The 16,306-nt window shown below is 39.7% G+C and overlaps 1 protein-coding gene across 5 annotated transcripts in view; it reads left to right on the top strand.

Annotated features, from left to right (window-relative positions):
• Positions 1-16,033, top strand: part of SOS1 (son of sevenless homolog 1 (Drosophila)) — a 52,772-nt gene extending 36,739 nt beyond the window's left edge. For all 5 annotated transcript variants that reach the window (XM_010562433.1, XM_010562434.1, XM_010562435.1 and 2 more), the window contains 12 exons: positions 3,248-3,329; positions 3,748-3,870; positions 4,427-4,530; positions 5,691-5,913; positions 6,586-6,705; positions 7,032-7,194; positions 7,552-7,669; positions 9,017-9,189; positions 10,080-10,196; positions 10,363-10,627; positions 12,959-13,077; positions 14,439-16,033. In XM_010562433.1, the coding sequence (XP_010560735.1) occupies positions 3,248-3,329; positions 3,748-3,870; positions 4,427-4,530; positions 5,691-5,913; positions 6,586-6,705; positions 7,032-7,194; positions 7,552-7,669; positions 9,017-9,189; positions 10,080-10,196; positions 10,363-10,627; positions 12,959-13,077; positions 14,439-14,933 (2,102 nt within the window). In that variant the 3' untranslated portion in view covers positions 14,934-16,033. The remainder of the gene's footprint in view (positions 1-3,247; positions 3,330-3,747; positions 3,871-4,426; positions 4,531-5,690; positions 5,914-6,585; positions 6,706-7,031; positions 7,195-7,551; positions 7,670-9,016; positions 9,190-10,079; positions 10,197-10,362; positions 10,628-12,958; positions 13,078-14,438) is intronic.
• Positions 16,034-16,306: the final 273 nt, after the last annotated feature.

Here is a 16,306-nt window from a genome sequence, read left to right on the forward strand (position 1 = left end):
TATGGCAAAACTGAGACCATGCATACTGTGAGATAGGCGGAGAGTCTTTGACCAAAAGAATAAAAATACTTGTCTTGTGATATATTTAGCCTCTTTGTAGCCTTAAAGATCTTAGTGCAACATACACAGACCTGATGCTGAATTGCTAGCTTGCATGTCATTTCTCAACACTCTTTCATTCTATAACTTCTGTTTTATAATTGGTTTTCTGTGAGGAAAAATGTCATCGTTCTAACTATTCTGTACTGTATTTTCCAGGGGAACAAAGAAGTAGAGATATAGTGACTCAGCCAAAAAATGCTCTGTTGTACAGGAAACAAGGTCCATTTACTATGTAAATCATTCAGTGTTTTGTTGCATTTTATGAGATGCAGTGAGTAGGGCAAAACTTTCCATAGTAACCCTTTAGCTCCTTTTGTACACTTATCAGCTGAGTTCAAGGCTTCTGTTTTGCTTGGAGACGTGGGAGGATGAGTACTCTGGTGATGTCTAGCCCAACAGCTACAGACTGTAGAAGTGCTTTTCTTGCCCCATGTAGGACTGCGTATGCGTGATTGTAACCTTAAAAGAATTTATTGACTTTATATTCATATGTCAGAATAGCAAGCCCTTACTTTTCTGAGGTGACTTTTCTCAAATATGGTGTGACTGGTTATGGCAGCCCTTGATCTGACAGTCTAAAGACAGTATTTACCATAGCTGTGACTCTTCTCTTGTTTATCTTTGTAGGTCAAATAATATAAGGTACAATGAACGGATATGATTGCAGAGGTAGTACCAATTTGTTGCAAGTAGCCGAGGAGCAGTTCAGTTAGTTGCAAATTGAGGAGTATATGGGCTGTGTTCAGACAGTGGTCAAATCGGGTCTCAACTTTTTTGTCATCTGTGAAGATCCACACAGTCTGTCTCATTTGTAAATAGGGGTGTTGGACCTTTTAATTTTCTTCGCTCACCTCCTGACAATGCACAAACCAGCTTATCAGCTGAAATACTTCTCTTTCAATGTGGAACAGGGACAGCCCGGTAGCCTAGCTCTAACGAAGCAGGGAGTAGGAGGCATCCAGCCACCGTGATTGCTGGGGCAGGAGGATGGCCCTGACGGCCACCTGGCTGCAAGGTGCGGGAGGCTGTCCAAACCGTCCTGCCACGGAGCAGTAAAACAGGGAGAAACCTGCTCTGCAAAAGCAGCTTTCCATATATTTTTACATGAGAGAAACTGCCCTTCGATAAGAAATTCAGGTTCTGACCCTATTTGCATATTCTGGTGGGTTTCACTTGTTTGAATGTGTTTCTGCGTTCATGATCTCCTTTGCGCAACTCTTGTTTAAAGGTGGCTGGGTTAGGTGGTACCAAGATTTGAAAGTCGTGGCAATTTTTTTTTTTATCTATAGGGCAGTGCTCTTCTATTTTTAAAGCTTTGATATGTTAAGAGTGCTTGTGCGTCATCATAGTGTCCGTTTCCTTTCTTAAGGAATTCAAGGGTGATTATTTATAAATCCTTGTAGAACAAGTTATTGTTCTTTTTTAGCTTTCAAATTGGCTGTATTGAAGAGAGAATTATCACACGAGCAGACATCCTGACTAACTAGTGTTGTCTGTATTTTTTTTAACACTCATATATTGTACACTATTTTGAGTTACAGATTTTGCTAGTAAGATAACAAGGTTAGATTTGGTTTTCTGATCTACTCTATTTGAAATTCAATATGTATTGTGGATTTAAACACTGACCCTACCTGTAAATAACAATAGCTATGACTCAGAGCTTGCAGTGATCTCAAAATGTTAATTGCCATGGAGGCTTTCTTTTTCATGTAGAAAAAAAATCTATTTAGGGTGGATGCTGTGTACAGAATACAAGCTGTGAAAACATGAGTTGCTGTGCTTCCTTCTATACTTGTTTTTTAGGAAAACAAAAATTGTGTATTTTCGTGATGAGGTTGATGGGGACAGGGATGACATGCTTTGTGCAAAAGGATATGGAGTTTTGCCTTTGAAAAGGATTTTAGTCTGTACAGTTTCAAGGAGAGGTGGGAGAGGCGTTAGGATAAGAAAAATGGAGTAATGAAGGACATGGGGATGGTAAAGCAGAATAGCCAATTGTTTAAGAAATGGAAATTCGCATAGAACAGAAATGCAAGGAAATGCTGTGTTACACAATACACGGTTAATCTGTGTGACCCATTACAGTAAACTGTTGCCCAAATGAAGAGCTTAGTAGGAATTAAGAAATGTAGAATGTTCATTCAAATGGCAAAGAAGCTGGTAAATAGTTAAGGAGGATTTTAAAAAAGCTCTTAAAACCCCATATTCCAGGAAACAAGTCTAATGGCTTAATAAGTGTTAGGTCAAATAATGCAGGCGTTTTTTTTCTTCCTTACAGCCCATAGAAACTCTTGCTTCAAGTCCTGTGTGCTCCTCTTCAGCCACTCTGTGTTAGAAAAATTACCATTTGGGGTTTGTTTTTAAAATCTGTATATGGATTTAATATGCAAAGCCATTGCAACCCACTCATTAATTTTGTTCAGTCATAACAGTGTTAACCTTGTTTCTAGTCAGCTCTGTGCAGTGCCAGCGTGCTGTTGCTGCATTTCCTCATAGTTGAAAACAAATGGTTTTGCTTTTGTAATTAAGGGAGACACTTTGGTTTTCTGTTTTGAATATTTGCTTGTTTTTAAAACTCACTTGAGTATTTTAAATGAACTGATATGTAATCTGTTGATTTTCTTGAAGTGAAATAAATATAACCTCAAAAGTATAGCTGTCAGCTGAAAAAATACCTAGCCTGCCTTCAACCACGACTTGTTATCAGTTGTACCAGTTTAGGGAAAACGTTCTTCCCTTGAAGAGGCTATTTCTGTCCAATGCAAAGTTAGTCGCTGTGTCTTTTGAGTTATCTTGTCCCAATCATTGTCAAAAACAAAGTTGTTTACTAGATGGCTCATAAAGAAAATCATCTATTGATCATTTTCAAAGTTGTTGAAAAAGATTCCAGTCTTTTAATAATTGAAGCGGAAGAAAAAGTCATTGTTTTGAATTTTCAACAATAAAAATTGTTTTGTATTTTGATTTGTAGTGCTATTTTAAGAGGTTCTGAATTGTTACCAAAGCAGTTTTGGTTTACATCATCTTCTCTGTAAATTGATAGGCTGGCATCCTTAATTTTAAAGGATACTTAAAGTCATTTTAAAGTATAAAAAAAATTAGGTAATTGCTGACATGAGCATAAAATTATTCTTTGTCTTAGATCCCAACTTTGTTCGGACTTTTCTCACAACATATAGATCCTTCTGTAAACCTCAAGAGTTGCTGAGTCTGCTAATAGAAAGGTATGCCACCATTAAAAATATTGTTCATACAAAGTGCAATTTTAATTTTTTTTTTTTTTTTTAATTTTTACTTGGAGTAGAGTTTGTAAGATTCTTGTTTTCCAGTTGGTTTTGATTCACTCCAAACACTTTTTAAAAAGTTGTCAAATTCAAGGATTGCAAGTGAAATGTGCGAGTTATATCCAGAAGCTTTAGGACTGTTCAGGTAGCTGCAGTAACTTCCAGCATCCCATGGTTTTGTCTTTGAAATCAGTATTATTATTGAATTTAGCAAATCTTCATATGTGCTTACCAAGATTCTGACATGTGGAAACGTTCTGAATTTCTAGCTGTCTTTAATCAACATCTTATTCATGCATGCTCTGAGCAAGATTAGTGTTAATAGGAGCCTAGTGCTTATACCCATCTTCTGTGCTAGATTTGAAATTCCGGAGCCTGAGCCAACAGAAGCTGATCGTATTGCTATGGAGAACGGAGACCAGCCTCTTAGTGCAGAGCTAAAAAGATTTAGGAAAGAGTACATTCAGCCTGTGCAGTTACGGTGAGTATTTCATCAGTGTGAGCCAAACTGACTTCCTTTAAGTCTTTTGAAGTACCATCTTTTGGATCCAGTGGCTCTTTGATACCAGCAGCCTTTCTTGTAGATGCCTTGATAGCGAGTGTGCATGGGCAGTCAGCCATTTTGACCTTGCTACTTGAAAACCTGGTGGAAATTCGAATTCATGGCATGAAAAGACTTGGGAAAGGCTTGTGCTGAGTTTTAGACTATAGTGTGCAAATTACTTTCTTCCACTAGCCATTTTTTTTTAATTCACGTTTCTGCAAGGCTATACAGTGTAAGTGTGCCACAAAGGTGTAGGCAGAGAACATTTTAGATAATGTTCTTTTTATGAGCAATAGCATTATTCTGACTTCTTTAAATTTAAAGTAGAAAAGTGCTTATAGCTGGTTGCTGGTGAAATGCAAACAGTAGAATAATTGCATTTGGTCTGCTGATTCTGATACTCCTGTGAGCCCTCTCCTACTAAAAGCCTTGAAATGCTAGACATGAAGACACACCATATTGTAGAGTGCTTACTTATCCTTTACTTTTGCAGAGTATTAAATGTATGTCGACACTGGGTAGAACACCACTTCTATGACTTTGAAAGAGATGCGGATCTTCTGCAACGTTTGGAGGAATTCATTGGAACAGTAAGAGGTACTTATGGTTTCTTAAATGCTGGCATTTATCATAAAGCATCCCTTTTCAAAGGTATGGAATAGGATCACTTTTCCTTTCACTGAGCAGATAAAGAAAAACAGGACTGACTGCCTATTAAATACTTCACAAAGAACATAAAATAAACCTTAATTTAAAAAAAAAACCAAACAACAAACTATTATTGGAAGTCTGGCCCCTGTTCAGAACAAAGAATGTTATTTACATCCTGATAAATCAGTATTGGGTTTGTTGTAAAGGGACTGAAATAATGCAAAATAGTAAGTAAGAACTGAGTAATGATCAGGACAGGATAACTGCTTTGATTGCCCTCCTAAACTATTCACAGGGGTAATTTTTGTAAAAGTTTGATGGTGGAAACCACTATTTCTTTGAAGCAGTGGTTTTCCAGCTGTTTCACAGTGCATGTTAGACCTGTAGGACACCTTCCAGTTGTGATTCTACAGCTCTTTCCTGTTCCCTTGTAAGAAAAACTGAGACAGCTACAGGAGCAGTTTGTAGGAAAATATTATGTTAGAGAAGTATTTAATGGTTATTTAGCAATTAAGAAGAGGGGGAGAATTAGTTTAATGTGGATTACTGGTAAATTTTCAATGGATTTGCTATCTTGTGCCTGAAATTCTTATGGTGTAGAGCTAAACAGGCATTTGGCCTGTGGGTTTTATTGTGAGCTTTGATGCTAAATGCAGTAGAGGGAGAAGCTTTTCCCTGTTTGTTATTTTGCCCTTCTGTGGTTCTATGGTAAGAGTGTACTTTTGCCCAAAGTATAAAGTTTCAGGGTGTTTACAGAAGTGCATTTTAGTCAAGAGTTCCCATAAACTCACTGCAAAGTCAGAAAAGAAAGGAAAACACCTGATTGAGAGCAGGAACCTAATTTGAGTGTTCTGAATTATGCTTGCTCAAGATCAGTTGTTCTGAACTTGGCATGCTCAGCATTGGCTGTTGAGGAATTCTTTATAAGTTCAAATGCTTTGAGGCTTGTGTGAGAACACCACTTAAGTAAGCACTTCTAAAGAATATATGCTTGCTTTAATTTAGTAGGTTTGGGGTTTAAATCCAAAGATTTCTCAATTATACTGACCTCTTTGAAAAAACAGTATTAAGACTAACTAAATAGTAATTTTTTCTCTGTGTGCCAGGCAAAGCGATGAAGAAATGGGTTGAATCAATCACAAAGATAATCAACCGGAAAAAGCAGGCACAAGCCATTGGGCCAAGTCACAACATTACTTTTGAGAGCCCACCTCCGGCGATTGAGTGGCACATAAGCAAACCAGGACACACAGACACTTTTGACTTGCTCACTTTGCATCCAATAGAAATTGCTCGGCAGCTCACTTTACTTGAGTCAGATTTTTACAGGTAACTTTCCTCCATTGAAAAACACATGACACAAACCAAAATATTCTCCAGCATGAAATTGTTTCTGCGGGCCCCTGCTGTGAAGCCCCACGGTAGGTCAAGGGACTTTACCAATGCTGTATATTAATTGCTGTTTTTTCAGAAAAAAATTCAAAAAACAGTATCTGTCTTATCCTCCCCGAGTTAACATGCAGTACATGTGACTGATGCATACTGTTAATTGCATTGTGCTGCAGGTTTCTCTTGATATTTTCCGAGTAGGTCAACCTTTGAGAAGTATGAACATTAATCAAATGAGTTTTCTTCATATCCTAGCTTGTGAAGCAAATTATGGACCGTGTCAGATCTTACCAGCTGTCTGTGAGAGGTTGTTCAGGCATTGGAAGCTCACATTTTATTATGGTGAATGAGATGTAGACTTCATTCTTCATTTAGATAAACAGAGATGGTTAATAGTCACATAAATTAAGAAATATTTACACACTAAAGAATAAGCATAGAAATACCTGTCACTTAGTCGTGTGGGGAGCCTAACATTACAGAAGAGAAGTGATACCTTATGATTATATTTCCAAATATTAATTCCAAATTCACTGGAAATAAAGAGGTTTGGGGAAAATAATATCTTCTTTCCTGCTTTTAATTATTTTTGATACATGCATCTTTTTCTAGAGCTGTGCAGCCATCTGAACTAGTTGGAAGTGTGTGGACAAAGGAAGATAAAGAAATTAATTCTCCCAACCTTCTCAAAATGATAAGGCATACAACTAACCTCACTTTGTGGTTTGAAAAGTAAGTGACTTTCATGAATCTGCACCTACTCCATTTCTGGACATTTACAGTCCATTCAGAAGTATACTGTGAAAAATTCTGTTCTGGGAAAATTCCAGTTCTAAGTCACATTTAGATGCTACAACTGGTCCCTGCGAGAATTTTACCATAATGGTCTCAGCTTTTTATTCTTAGAATATTTTCAAATGTTTATTCTCTAAACATTTGCAAAACCATGTCAAGTAATTTGATAAACTTTTCATACTTGTTTGTGTTACGACTTAATATTTGATTTTGGAAAACTCACGAACGCTTTAATACAAAATCAAATGTTCTTGTGTATTTAGATGCATTGTAGAAACAGAAAACCTAGAGGAAAGAGTAATTGTAGTGAGCCGGATAATTGAGATCCTGCAAGTTTTTCAAGAGCTAAACAACTTTAATGGTGTCCTTGAGATTGTCAGTGCTATGAACTCCGCAGCAGTATATAGGTTGGATCACACATTTGAGGTACAGTGAAATGTTTCCCATTTTTGGTATGGAAGTATAATGCAGTGCACCTTAGCTACACTAAAAGCCTGTCTGTTCAATAAGCATTCCCTTCAAAGAAGGAGCAAGGAAGGTAAATCCCCCAACAAATGAATCAATCAGGGTGTAATAGAGAGGGGTTTTTTCTTAGTTTCAGAAGCAAGAAATCATCCCCACTTCAGAAAGGCAGAAAAAGGTAGCAAGATCCTGAGGTGGTGGGGCACTGTCCTCGTGGTCACTGACTTAAATATATCAACTGGGAGACCGTTACTCTCAGTATTGTTGCAGGGCTACACCTTTACTCTGTCTTTCCAAACAACCCGTTTCATCTCTTTTTAGCAAATTCCAAGTCGCCAGAAGAAGATACTAGAAGAAGCTTATGAGCTGAGTGAGGATCATTATAAGAAATACTTGGCAAAACTCAGGTCCATTAATCCTCCTTGTGTGCCTTTTTTTGGTAAGTACATTTGGTTTGAATGAGCTGTGTCATGCATGAACGTTTGGAAAGTATTGAGTTAGGGCACTAAACAGAGTATGAGAAGTCAGTTTTAAAAGGACAGTTGGGTTTGAATTTCAGGTGCCCAGACATTAATTGCATATATGTGAAAGAAAAATTAAAAGTGACTATTAATTGCAGATGTTATTTGCAGTAAAAACAACTATATCTGTGATATCTTATTTACATATTTACTCATTTTTACTTTGAATGTGGTTTAAACTGTGTTGTGACCATAAATGCCTTAAATGGAAGGTGTTCACATTAGAAATATTATTGCCACTGATTAGTAGAGAAAGAAGGAACCCCTTCCTCATCCAGGAACTAAAACTAGAGTTTTAATTTTTATAGTTTCTTATAACTAGAGTCTTATTTCTATTAAAAAGTCTTATTTCTATAAAAACAGGGTTTGGGAAAAAAGTCTCTTCTTTATCATCAGACTTAACAGTTCTTCTTTCAAGTAGATTGCTTGGAATTTCTGACGTTTAGAAAACTGAAGTTAAGCACATGGCATTCCTGTTCTTCGGCAAGCTACTTGGAAGTTTGCTGAAGATCAGTTCTACCTCTGGACATTACACTTGCCCAGCATGAGCTTCAGGCCAAAACTGAAAGAAAATAGTGTGATGGCTTTTTTGGCCTTTTACAGATCCGGGAAAGATATACTCCAGAGCTCTGCAAAGAAAGATAAGATCAACTAAGAAACCTTCTGTCCTGCTTCAGAGATGAGTAGAGGTTAACAGGATCACATGTGAATAGCTTCAGTTATTTCTCTCAAGTTGTACTTAGAAGAGTCATAATGACAGTTCTGATATATTATCTGTGGACTTGAGAGCACTCTTTTCTCTCTAATCTTCAAATGATTTGGTGCAATTATGAAGCCAAGAGTGGAGAGTGGAACAGAAGAATAAAACCTGAAAATAATTTTTTGGAGCTTAGCGGGGGTCTCTAATGGAGTAGAGCTGAATGAGGCAGAGCAGTTGAGAGAAAGCGCTTGAGTTCAGCATACTCTTGTCTTGCAAAATGCAGGTAGTGTTCAGTTGCTTGAGCTTCCTAAACAGTAGGAAGATGCATAGACTTTGAGATTTTGATGCAAAAAAGAAAGCTTTCTGGAAGAGGCATATTAAAATATTTAAATTGTTGCCCATATTTGAAAATTAAGTGAAATTCTCTTATTGACCCTAACAGATAGTTTTTCTAAATAATTAGAGTGCACAAATTAAATTCTTTAAGAATTCTTTGTGTTCCAGTCACGTGACTTCCTCCTTGTTTTGTACTATATGCTGAGAACCTGTTCTGTATGCTCTTTAGGGATTTACTTAACTAACATTTTGAAAACGGAAGAAGGCAACCCTGAATTTCTAAAGCGACATGGGAAAGAACTTATAAACTTCAGCAAGAGAAGAAAAGTAGCTGAAATAACAGGAGAGATACAGCAGTATCAGAACCAGCCATATTGTTTAAGAGTGGAATTTGACATCAGGGTAAGTGGCATTATTTCCTTGAGTCCATGCACTGAGCTACTTTTGTGGTGACTGTCAGCTAATAGACCATAAGGATAGACTGAATTCACATAGATTCAGTTGGACGGAATCAGAGATGAGCAGAAGGCCTGTCATAAAATCGCTCTCAGGCCTCACTGCAGGAAAGGGCAGAAAGCTCAATGCTTGCAGTTTGGTCGGTTTTGGGTTGTTTTTTTTTCCCCCAGCTATTGGGGTGTTGGTAGATAGCTCTTCTTACTGACCAGTGTTAAACAGCAACAAAACTACCAGATTCTCACCGTCCTTCACTCAGTTGCGTTAATTTGTCCAGTGAGCCCAGTTGTCTTTTTCCTCCTCTGTTACACTGCCTTTATGTTTCCAGGTTTACCTGATAGCACTGTGTTTACATCATGTGTTGGCAGTGATGATGCTCACATTTTTCTTTCTTCTGGCATTTGTTCTCCTTGGTCTGTGGTGTACTCTAAGCAGTCCTCTCTCTGTTTGCTGTCCTTTCTTCCTTTCTTTTCTTTTTTTTTGTTTTGTGTTCTTTTAGTCTTTCTTTTTTTTAGCAGTCTTCCCTGCATCAGTGTAAAGACGGACTACATACAGCTGCTTCTGAAGGTGTTTGAGCTAACCTGGTCTGATTTTTGCACTGCAGAAAGTATTTTGGGTAGTTGCACAGTTGGTTTTCAGGCCAAGCATAGCAGTAGCGATGCCGAGCAAAGGGCTGGCAACAAACAGGCTTAATAACTTAAAAATCTATCATTACTTCTGACTCCAGCATTTTCTCTCTTCTCTGGAACAGTTGGGATCATTTGTGCAGTAGAAACAAACAGTGCTAAGCTACTAAGAAGTAGCTTAGCTGACAAGTTTTCTACCTTCTTGTATTTCAGAGATTTTTTGAAAACCTGAATCCAATGGGAAACAGCATGGAGACAGAATTTACAGATTATCTGTTCAACAAGTCACTAGAGATAGAGCCACGAAACGTCAAGCCTCCACCAAGATTTGTTAGTATTCAAGGTTTTTTTTAATTTTTTATAAGAATGCTTACATTTGTCTTTCACAGATAGCAGAAGTCATTTTAGATCTCTAACTTCATAAACATGAAGCTACATTTAGGTGATCTTGTGGCCTTTTGATTTTGTTTGATATTATCTTTTTTTGTCATTTCAGCCCAAAAAATACAGCTATCCTCTCAAGTCCCCAGGTGTTCGTCCCTCTAACCCAAGGCCAGGTACCATGAGACATCCTACACCCCTGCAACAGGAGCCAAGGAAAATTAGTTACAGCCGCATCCCAGAGAGCGAGACTGAAACAACAGCATCTGCACCAAATTCTCCCCGAACACCGTTGACACCTCCCCCTGCTTCTGCTACTTCAAGTACTACAGATGCCTGCAGTGTGTTTGACTCAGATCCTTCAAGTCCTTTTCATGCAAGTAGGTGTTAATAGATAGTCTACCAAGAATGTGCATATTAGCTTTTGTGGTGTTAAACAGCTGAAATCATGTTTAGTCTTCTAAAGTGAGTATAGGAATAGTTGCTTTTGTCCCCTTGCGGCAGCAAAAACTTTCAGTGTGTTTTATTCCTTTTTTTTTTTTTTTTTTTTTTAACTAAGGTTTTATTGTAAAGGGAGAAAGGGAACAGAATTAGGTGTGTTACATAGATAGCATTACCTGTCTTTGGAGAAAGTGTCAAAACAGAAGGCAGAGATATATCACTAGTGCCCATATATGTCCCAAACAAACATTTGTGGGATTTGCTGCCATATATATATATGTGGTGAATGTATTCGGTGAGTATCTGTTTAGTGAACAATGAGAATAAAAATGAATGTTTTATGGGTGCCTTATTCTGCTGTCTGCCATTCCCAATTGGTTTCAGTGCACATGGATGGTTTTCCTGCAGAACTTAAAATCAGTATTGCCCTGCTTTAAATCCATTGGGACCCACCACGCCTATTTTTCTTCTGTCTTCATCAACATACAAGGTAGCTCATATTTTATGGTGTGCTTTCAGTAATTGATAGTGGATATTAGCCTCCTTTCATGGATGAGGGCTTTCAAAGGAAGTACAAGGTTAGTCCTGTGTTCAGCTGGTTGCCACTAGGAGGTGAAATAACTTGCTAAAAGCAGAAGTTGCTTAGCAGAGCAGTGACATTGCAGTGTCTAAGCCAGGTCTCTGGAATACCTCTTCAGAAGATATTTCTTCATTGTTGGGTTGGCCCATCAATTGCAGGTTCAGGATACTGTTTCAGTGCTGTTGTGATACAAGAACAACTTTGTGGTGTGGTTTTGGTCTTGAGGATTACTGAAGAATGTAGAATCATAGAATCATTTAGGTTGGAAAAGACCCTTAGGATCATTGAGTCCAACCGTCATCCATGCCCACTAAACCATGTTCTGGAGTACCTTGTCTACATGCTTTTTGAATACCTCCAGGGATGGTGACTCAACTACTTCCCTGGGCAGCCTGTTCCAGTGTCTGACAACCCTCTCAGTAAAGAAATTTTTCCTAATATCCAACCTAAATCTCCCTTGCTGCAACTTGAGGCCATTTCCTGTCATCCTATCACCAGCCACCTGACAGAAGAGACCAGCACCCACCTCACTACAACCCCTTTCAGGTAGTTGTAGAGAGCGATAAGGTCTCCCCTCAGCTTCCTCTTTTCTAGACTAAACAGTCCCAGCTCCCTCAGCCGCTCCTTATAAGACTTGTGCTCCGGGCCCCTCACCAGCTTGGTTTCCCTTCTCTGGACACGCTCCAGCACCTCAATGTCTTTCTTGTAGCGAGGGGCCCAAAACTGAACACAGGACTCGAGGTGCGGCCTCACCAGTGCTGAGTACAGGGGGACAGTCACCTTCCTGCTCCTGCTGGCCACACCATTTCTGATACAGGCCAGGATGCCGTTGGCCTTCTTGGCCACCTGGCCACACTGCTGGCTCAAATTCAGCCGGCTGTCAACAAACCCCCCCAGGTTCTTTTCCTCTGGGCAGCTTTCCATCCCCTCTTCCCCAAGCCTGTAGCGCTGCATGGGGTTGTTGTGACCCAAGTGCAGGACCCAGCACTTGTCCTTGTTGAACTTCATACAACTGGCCTCAGACCATCGATCCAGCCTGTCCAGATCTCTCTGTAGAGCCTCCCTACCCTCAAGCAGATCAACCCTGCCTCCCAACTTGGTGTCGTCTGCAAACTTGCTGAGGGTGCACTCAATCCCCTCATCCAAATCATTGATAAACATGTTAAACAGAACGGGGCCCAGCACCGAGCCCTGGGGAACACCACTTGTGACCTGCCGCCAACTGGATTTCACCCCATTCACCACAACCCTCTGGGCTCATCCAGCCAGCCAGTTTTTCACCCAGCGAAGAGTACACTTGTCCAAGCCATGAGACACCAGCTTCTCAGGGAGTATGCCATGAGAGACAGTGTAAAAGGCCTTGCTGAAGTCGAGGTAGATAATGTCCACAGCCTTTCCCTCCATCCACTAGGTTGGTCACCTGGTCATAGAAGAAGATCAGGTTGGTCATGTGCAGGAACTGATGGCCACAGAGATGATTGCAGTTCAGAAAAGCAGTTTGTATGGAAGCTGAAAGTTAGAGGGCTGTTTCATTGTCTTTCTTTAACACCTTCTTGATTCATGCTGCTTTTTATGAGCGATTACTTTATTATATATGACACCTTTATTGGCAGCAATAAAGGAAATACACCGAGTCAAATGAAAGTTCATCATTATCAGGACTTTTTTTTTTTTTTTTTACATCTGCTAGGATCTGCTTCTGTGTCATCCATAAACTTTACCAAAAATTCAGATGAAGCTCATGTCCCCCCTCCAGTTCCTCCACGAAGAAGACCAGAGTCTGCCCCAGCTGAATCCTCCCCATCAAAAGTAAGTAAGGAGAAAAAAGGGCATTTTTTCTGGGAGCAAAGGGCAGGGTATGATAGAAAAGTAACTCTTAAAGATAGTACAGATATTTTTGAAGAACTGTTGTGAAATAGTAAGCAGCCATGTATTTCAGGCCTTCACAGCTCTGCCTCACTATGTCCTGATCCCAAACAAATGAAAATTAACAAATGGGACCTAAATTTAGGGTTAGAAATGTCTCTTGTCTACCAATCTGCTCTGCTCAGGCCCTTACATTGCCTGTGAGAACTTGAGGCTTCAGGCAGATGTTTCCATCTGTGATGATTGTCCCAGGGTATCAGTTTGGGGTGTATGAGTGGGGGTGAAGAACTGAAGAACAGTAATGATGGAAAGTGACGTACACACCTCAGTCCTCTTGAAAAGGTTCATTGGAATATTTGACCCCGATGCTGTGGCGCTCAGTGCTTGCTTTCTCTTCTTGATTACCTGTCCTGTCTGCCTGCCTGCTTGAGCCATTGCTACATTTTCCTTTTGCATTTGTCTGGCATTTGGGATCTGATCCGGCCTTTGTTGCAGACAGTGTCAAATGTCTCTTTATTTCAGTGGGAGCTGGTTTGTGACTTCAGAGAACTGGGTGGATTTGAAAATCCCACTCAAAATTACTTCGGAGCATGTATGTCTTTGAAGAGGGCTTGTATATGGCTCTTCAGCAAGTTGTTATTTTGAGACTACAGGTGACTATGCTGTCAGCCAGCAGAGTTTAACACATCACGTTCCTATCAAAATGTAATTGAAAACATCATATACGTGATAGGGTGTTGGAGACTAATTACTCTGTCACTGTGGTCTGCAGCCTGGGAACTGTTCACTTCAATAATTCTGGCTACTTAATTCCATCTTCTGAGCGTAGTTTATTTTTTTCCCTGTTCAGCATCACCTGCCTCTCCCTTTCCCTCATTTTCGTGGAGAAATATCTGGTGTTATTGCCCACCCCAGGTACTTGTTACTGGGGAGGTGGTGGAAGTTATCCAGACCTATGCAGCAAGCAGACCTGGAACTAGCATGGAAATTGTTGCTTTGACCATTCTTTGCCTTGCCTTTGTCCCACTCTGCATCTTCATTCCTTCCATCCTTGGCTGTTAACTCATGTATTGATACACCCCTGCTCTCCCCCTGCAAATCTGTGAGAAACATGTTTTTCAGGTGCCGCCACTCCCTTTTGCTTCCCTACTCCCCATCTTCATTCTGCACCTGCTTGCTGTGCTTCCTCTTTAACTGGATAAGAGCAATCTGCGGGGCAGGAGCTCTGCTTCCATTTCACAGCAGGGTCCTGTTCTTTACTGCCACTCTAAAATTTTATTGAATGAAATGTTTGTGTACCTCAGATTACTTCTGCGCACCTGGACAGCCCACCAGCAATCCCTCCTAGGCAACCAACGTCTAAAGTGTATTCACCAAGGTACTCAGTGCCTGACCGGACCTGCATCTCTGACCCTCCTGAAAGCCCTCCTGTGTTACCACCACGAGAACCTGTGCGAACTCCAGATGTTTTCTCTAGCTCACCACTACACCTCCAACCCCCACCGCTGGGGAGAAAAAGCGAACTTGGTAACACCTTTTTCCCAAACAGTCCGTCTCCGTTTACTCCCCCTCCCCCTCAGACACCTTCTCCACATGTAGCACGGAGGCATCTTCCATCACCACCTTTGATACCGCAGGACATGGACCTCCATTCTGTTGCTGGACCACCTGTTCCTCCACGACAAAGCACTTCTCAACATATCCCAAAGCTTCCTCCAAAAACTTACAAAAGGGAGCACACACACCCATCAATGCATCGAGACGGACCACCGTTGCTGGAGAATGCCCACTCCTCCTGAACTGTCCCTTGCACTGGGAGTCGCATTTTCGAGGTGCTACGTCTGTTGCTGGCAATGGATGCACTGAACCTGGTGGTGCCAAGGAGTTGGGATGTGTATGCCAAACACTAAAGACTCTCCAATAGACTGGAAATGCAGTGTACAGAAATGGAATTGCAAAAACAGACATTCTAGTGGAAAAACCGGTTAACTTGCTATTCTTGTTTTAGTATGCAGGACATTGTTTTAAAGTAATTGGACAACTGATTGTACCAGAAAACAGACTTGAGAGACTTCTTTGGCCAATGCACAGAGACTGTGTTTGTGTGATGGTCAATAATGTCCAGTACAGGAAGGAAAACAGTCTTGTATCCATCAGTTCCATACAGAGGCACAGTTTTTGGAATGAAAACATTATGCACTTTTTTTAAATCTCAAACAGGGAACTTTATATCCTTCTTAATTTTCCTTTGCTTTACTCCCTGCTTTAAAATACCTTCCTAAAATTATGAGAAGGACTGTGAGGAAGATCTGTGGTACCTAACCGAGCTAGAATTAAGGCAAAGCACTGTATTGCGGTCCTGTTTACAAGTTGTTACAATGAGTAGTAGGGGGTACCTAGGCTTCACCAAAGAGGTACTTTTTTATTATTTTCTGAGATATTATGGTGCCAGTTCAAAAATAAATTTTTGCCAGGAAGCATAATGTCTAATTATTGCTTTCTTTAGACAGAGCAGATGAAAGTCTTACATCATTAAGATGACAGCGAATTTTTTTTAAAAGGCAGCACTATCATCTGAAGTAAATATACTGCTACATTTAAAAGACTGTTAATCTCTGCTAAGTTATGTCACGTTCTTTTTAAGGTTTACTGATAATCCATTTCATGGCTAGTAGCTATTCTTTTCCAGTCATGCCATGAAGACACTCACTTGTGAAAAGGAGCACTCACTGGTCAACTTCCATAGCTATTGTCATGTTTTACTAACAATAGATTAATCAGCATACATAGAATTGCCTTGCAGTTGCATAAATCATGTGTATATAGTGAACGTTGCATAAATATACTTGCAGATTGTTTTTAATTTAATTGAAATAAAGATACAGATATGTTTGGCTGACATACATTAAATTATTACACAGACAAATGTACAACTCAGTTTTTCAGTTAAGCACTGAAGGGGATAAAAGCATGTGTTGTGGTATATATTTTTCCTAGTTCAGTGTAGGTTTTTTAGTAATAAGAGTCTAAAGAGAAGTCTGTTTTGGCATGTGTTACAAAGTAATAATTTAGTAATACTTGAGAAGCCAGGTTACTCCCAAAGTGAATGATTATACATTATAAAACTTCTCACATACTTCCTGTATGACACTTGTTATAAAAATTCAAACTT

This window comes from Haliaeetus leucocephalus, unplaced genomic scaffold, assembly GCF_000737465.1.
Source record: "Haliaeetus leucocephalus isolate CR32 unplaced genomic scaffold, Haliaeetus_leucocephalus-4.0 Scaffold160, whole genome shotgun sequence".
Taxonomy (NCBI): Eukaryota; Metazoa; Chordata; class Aves; order Accipitriformes; family Accipitridae; genus Haliaeetus; species Haliaeetus leucocephalus.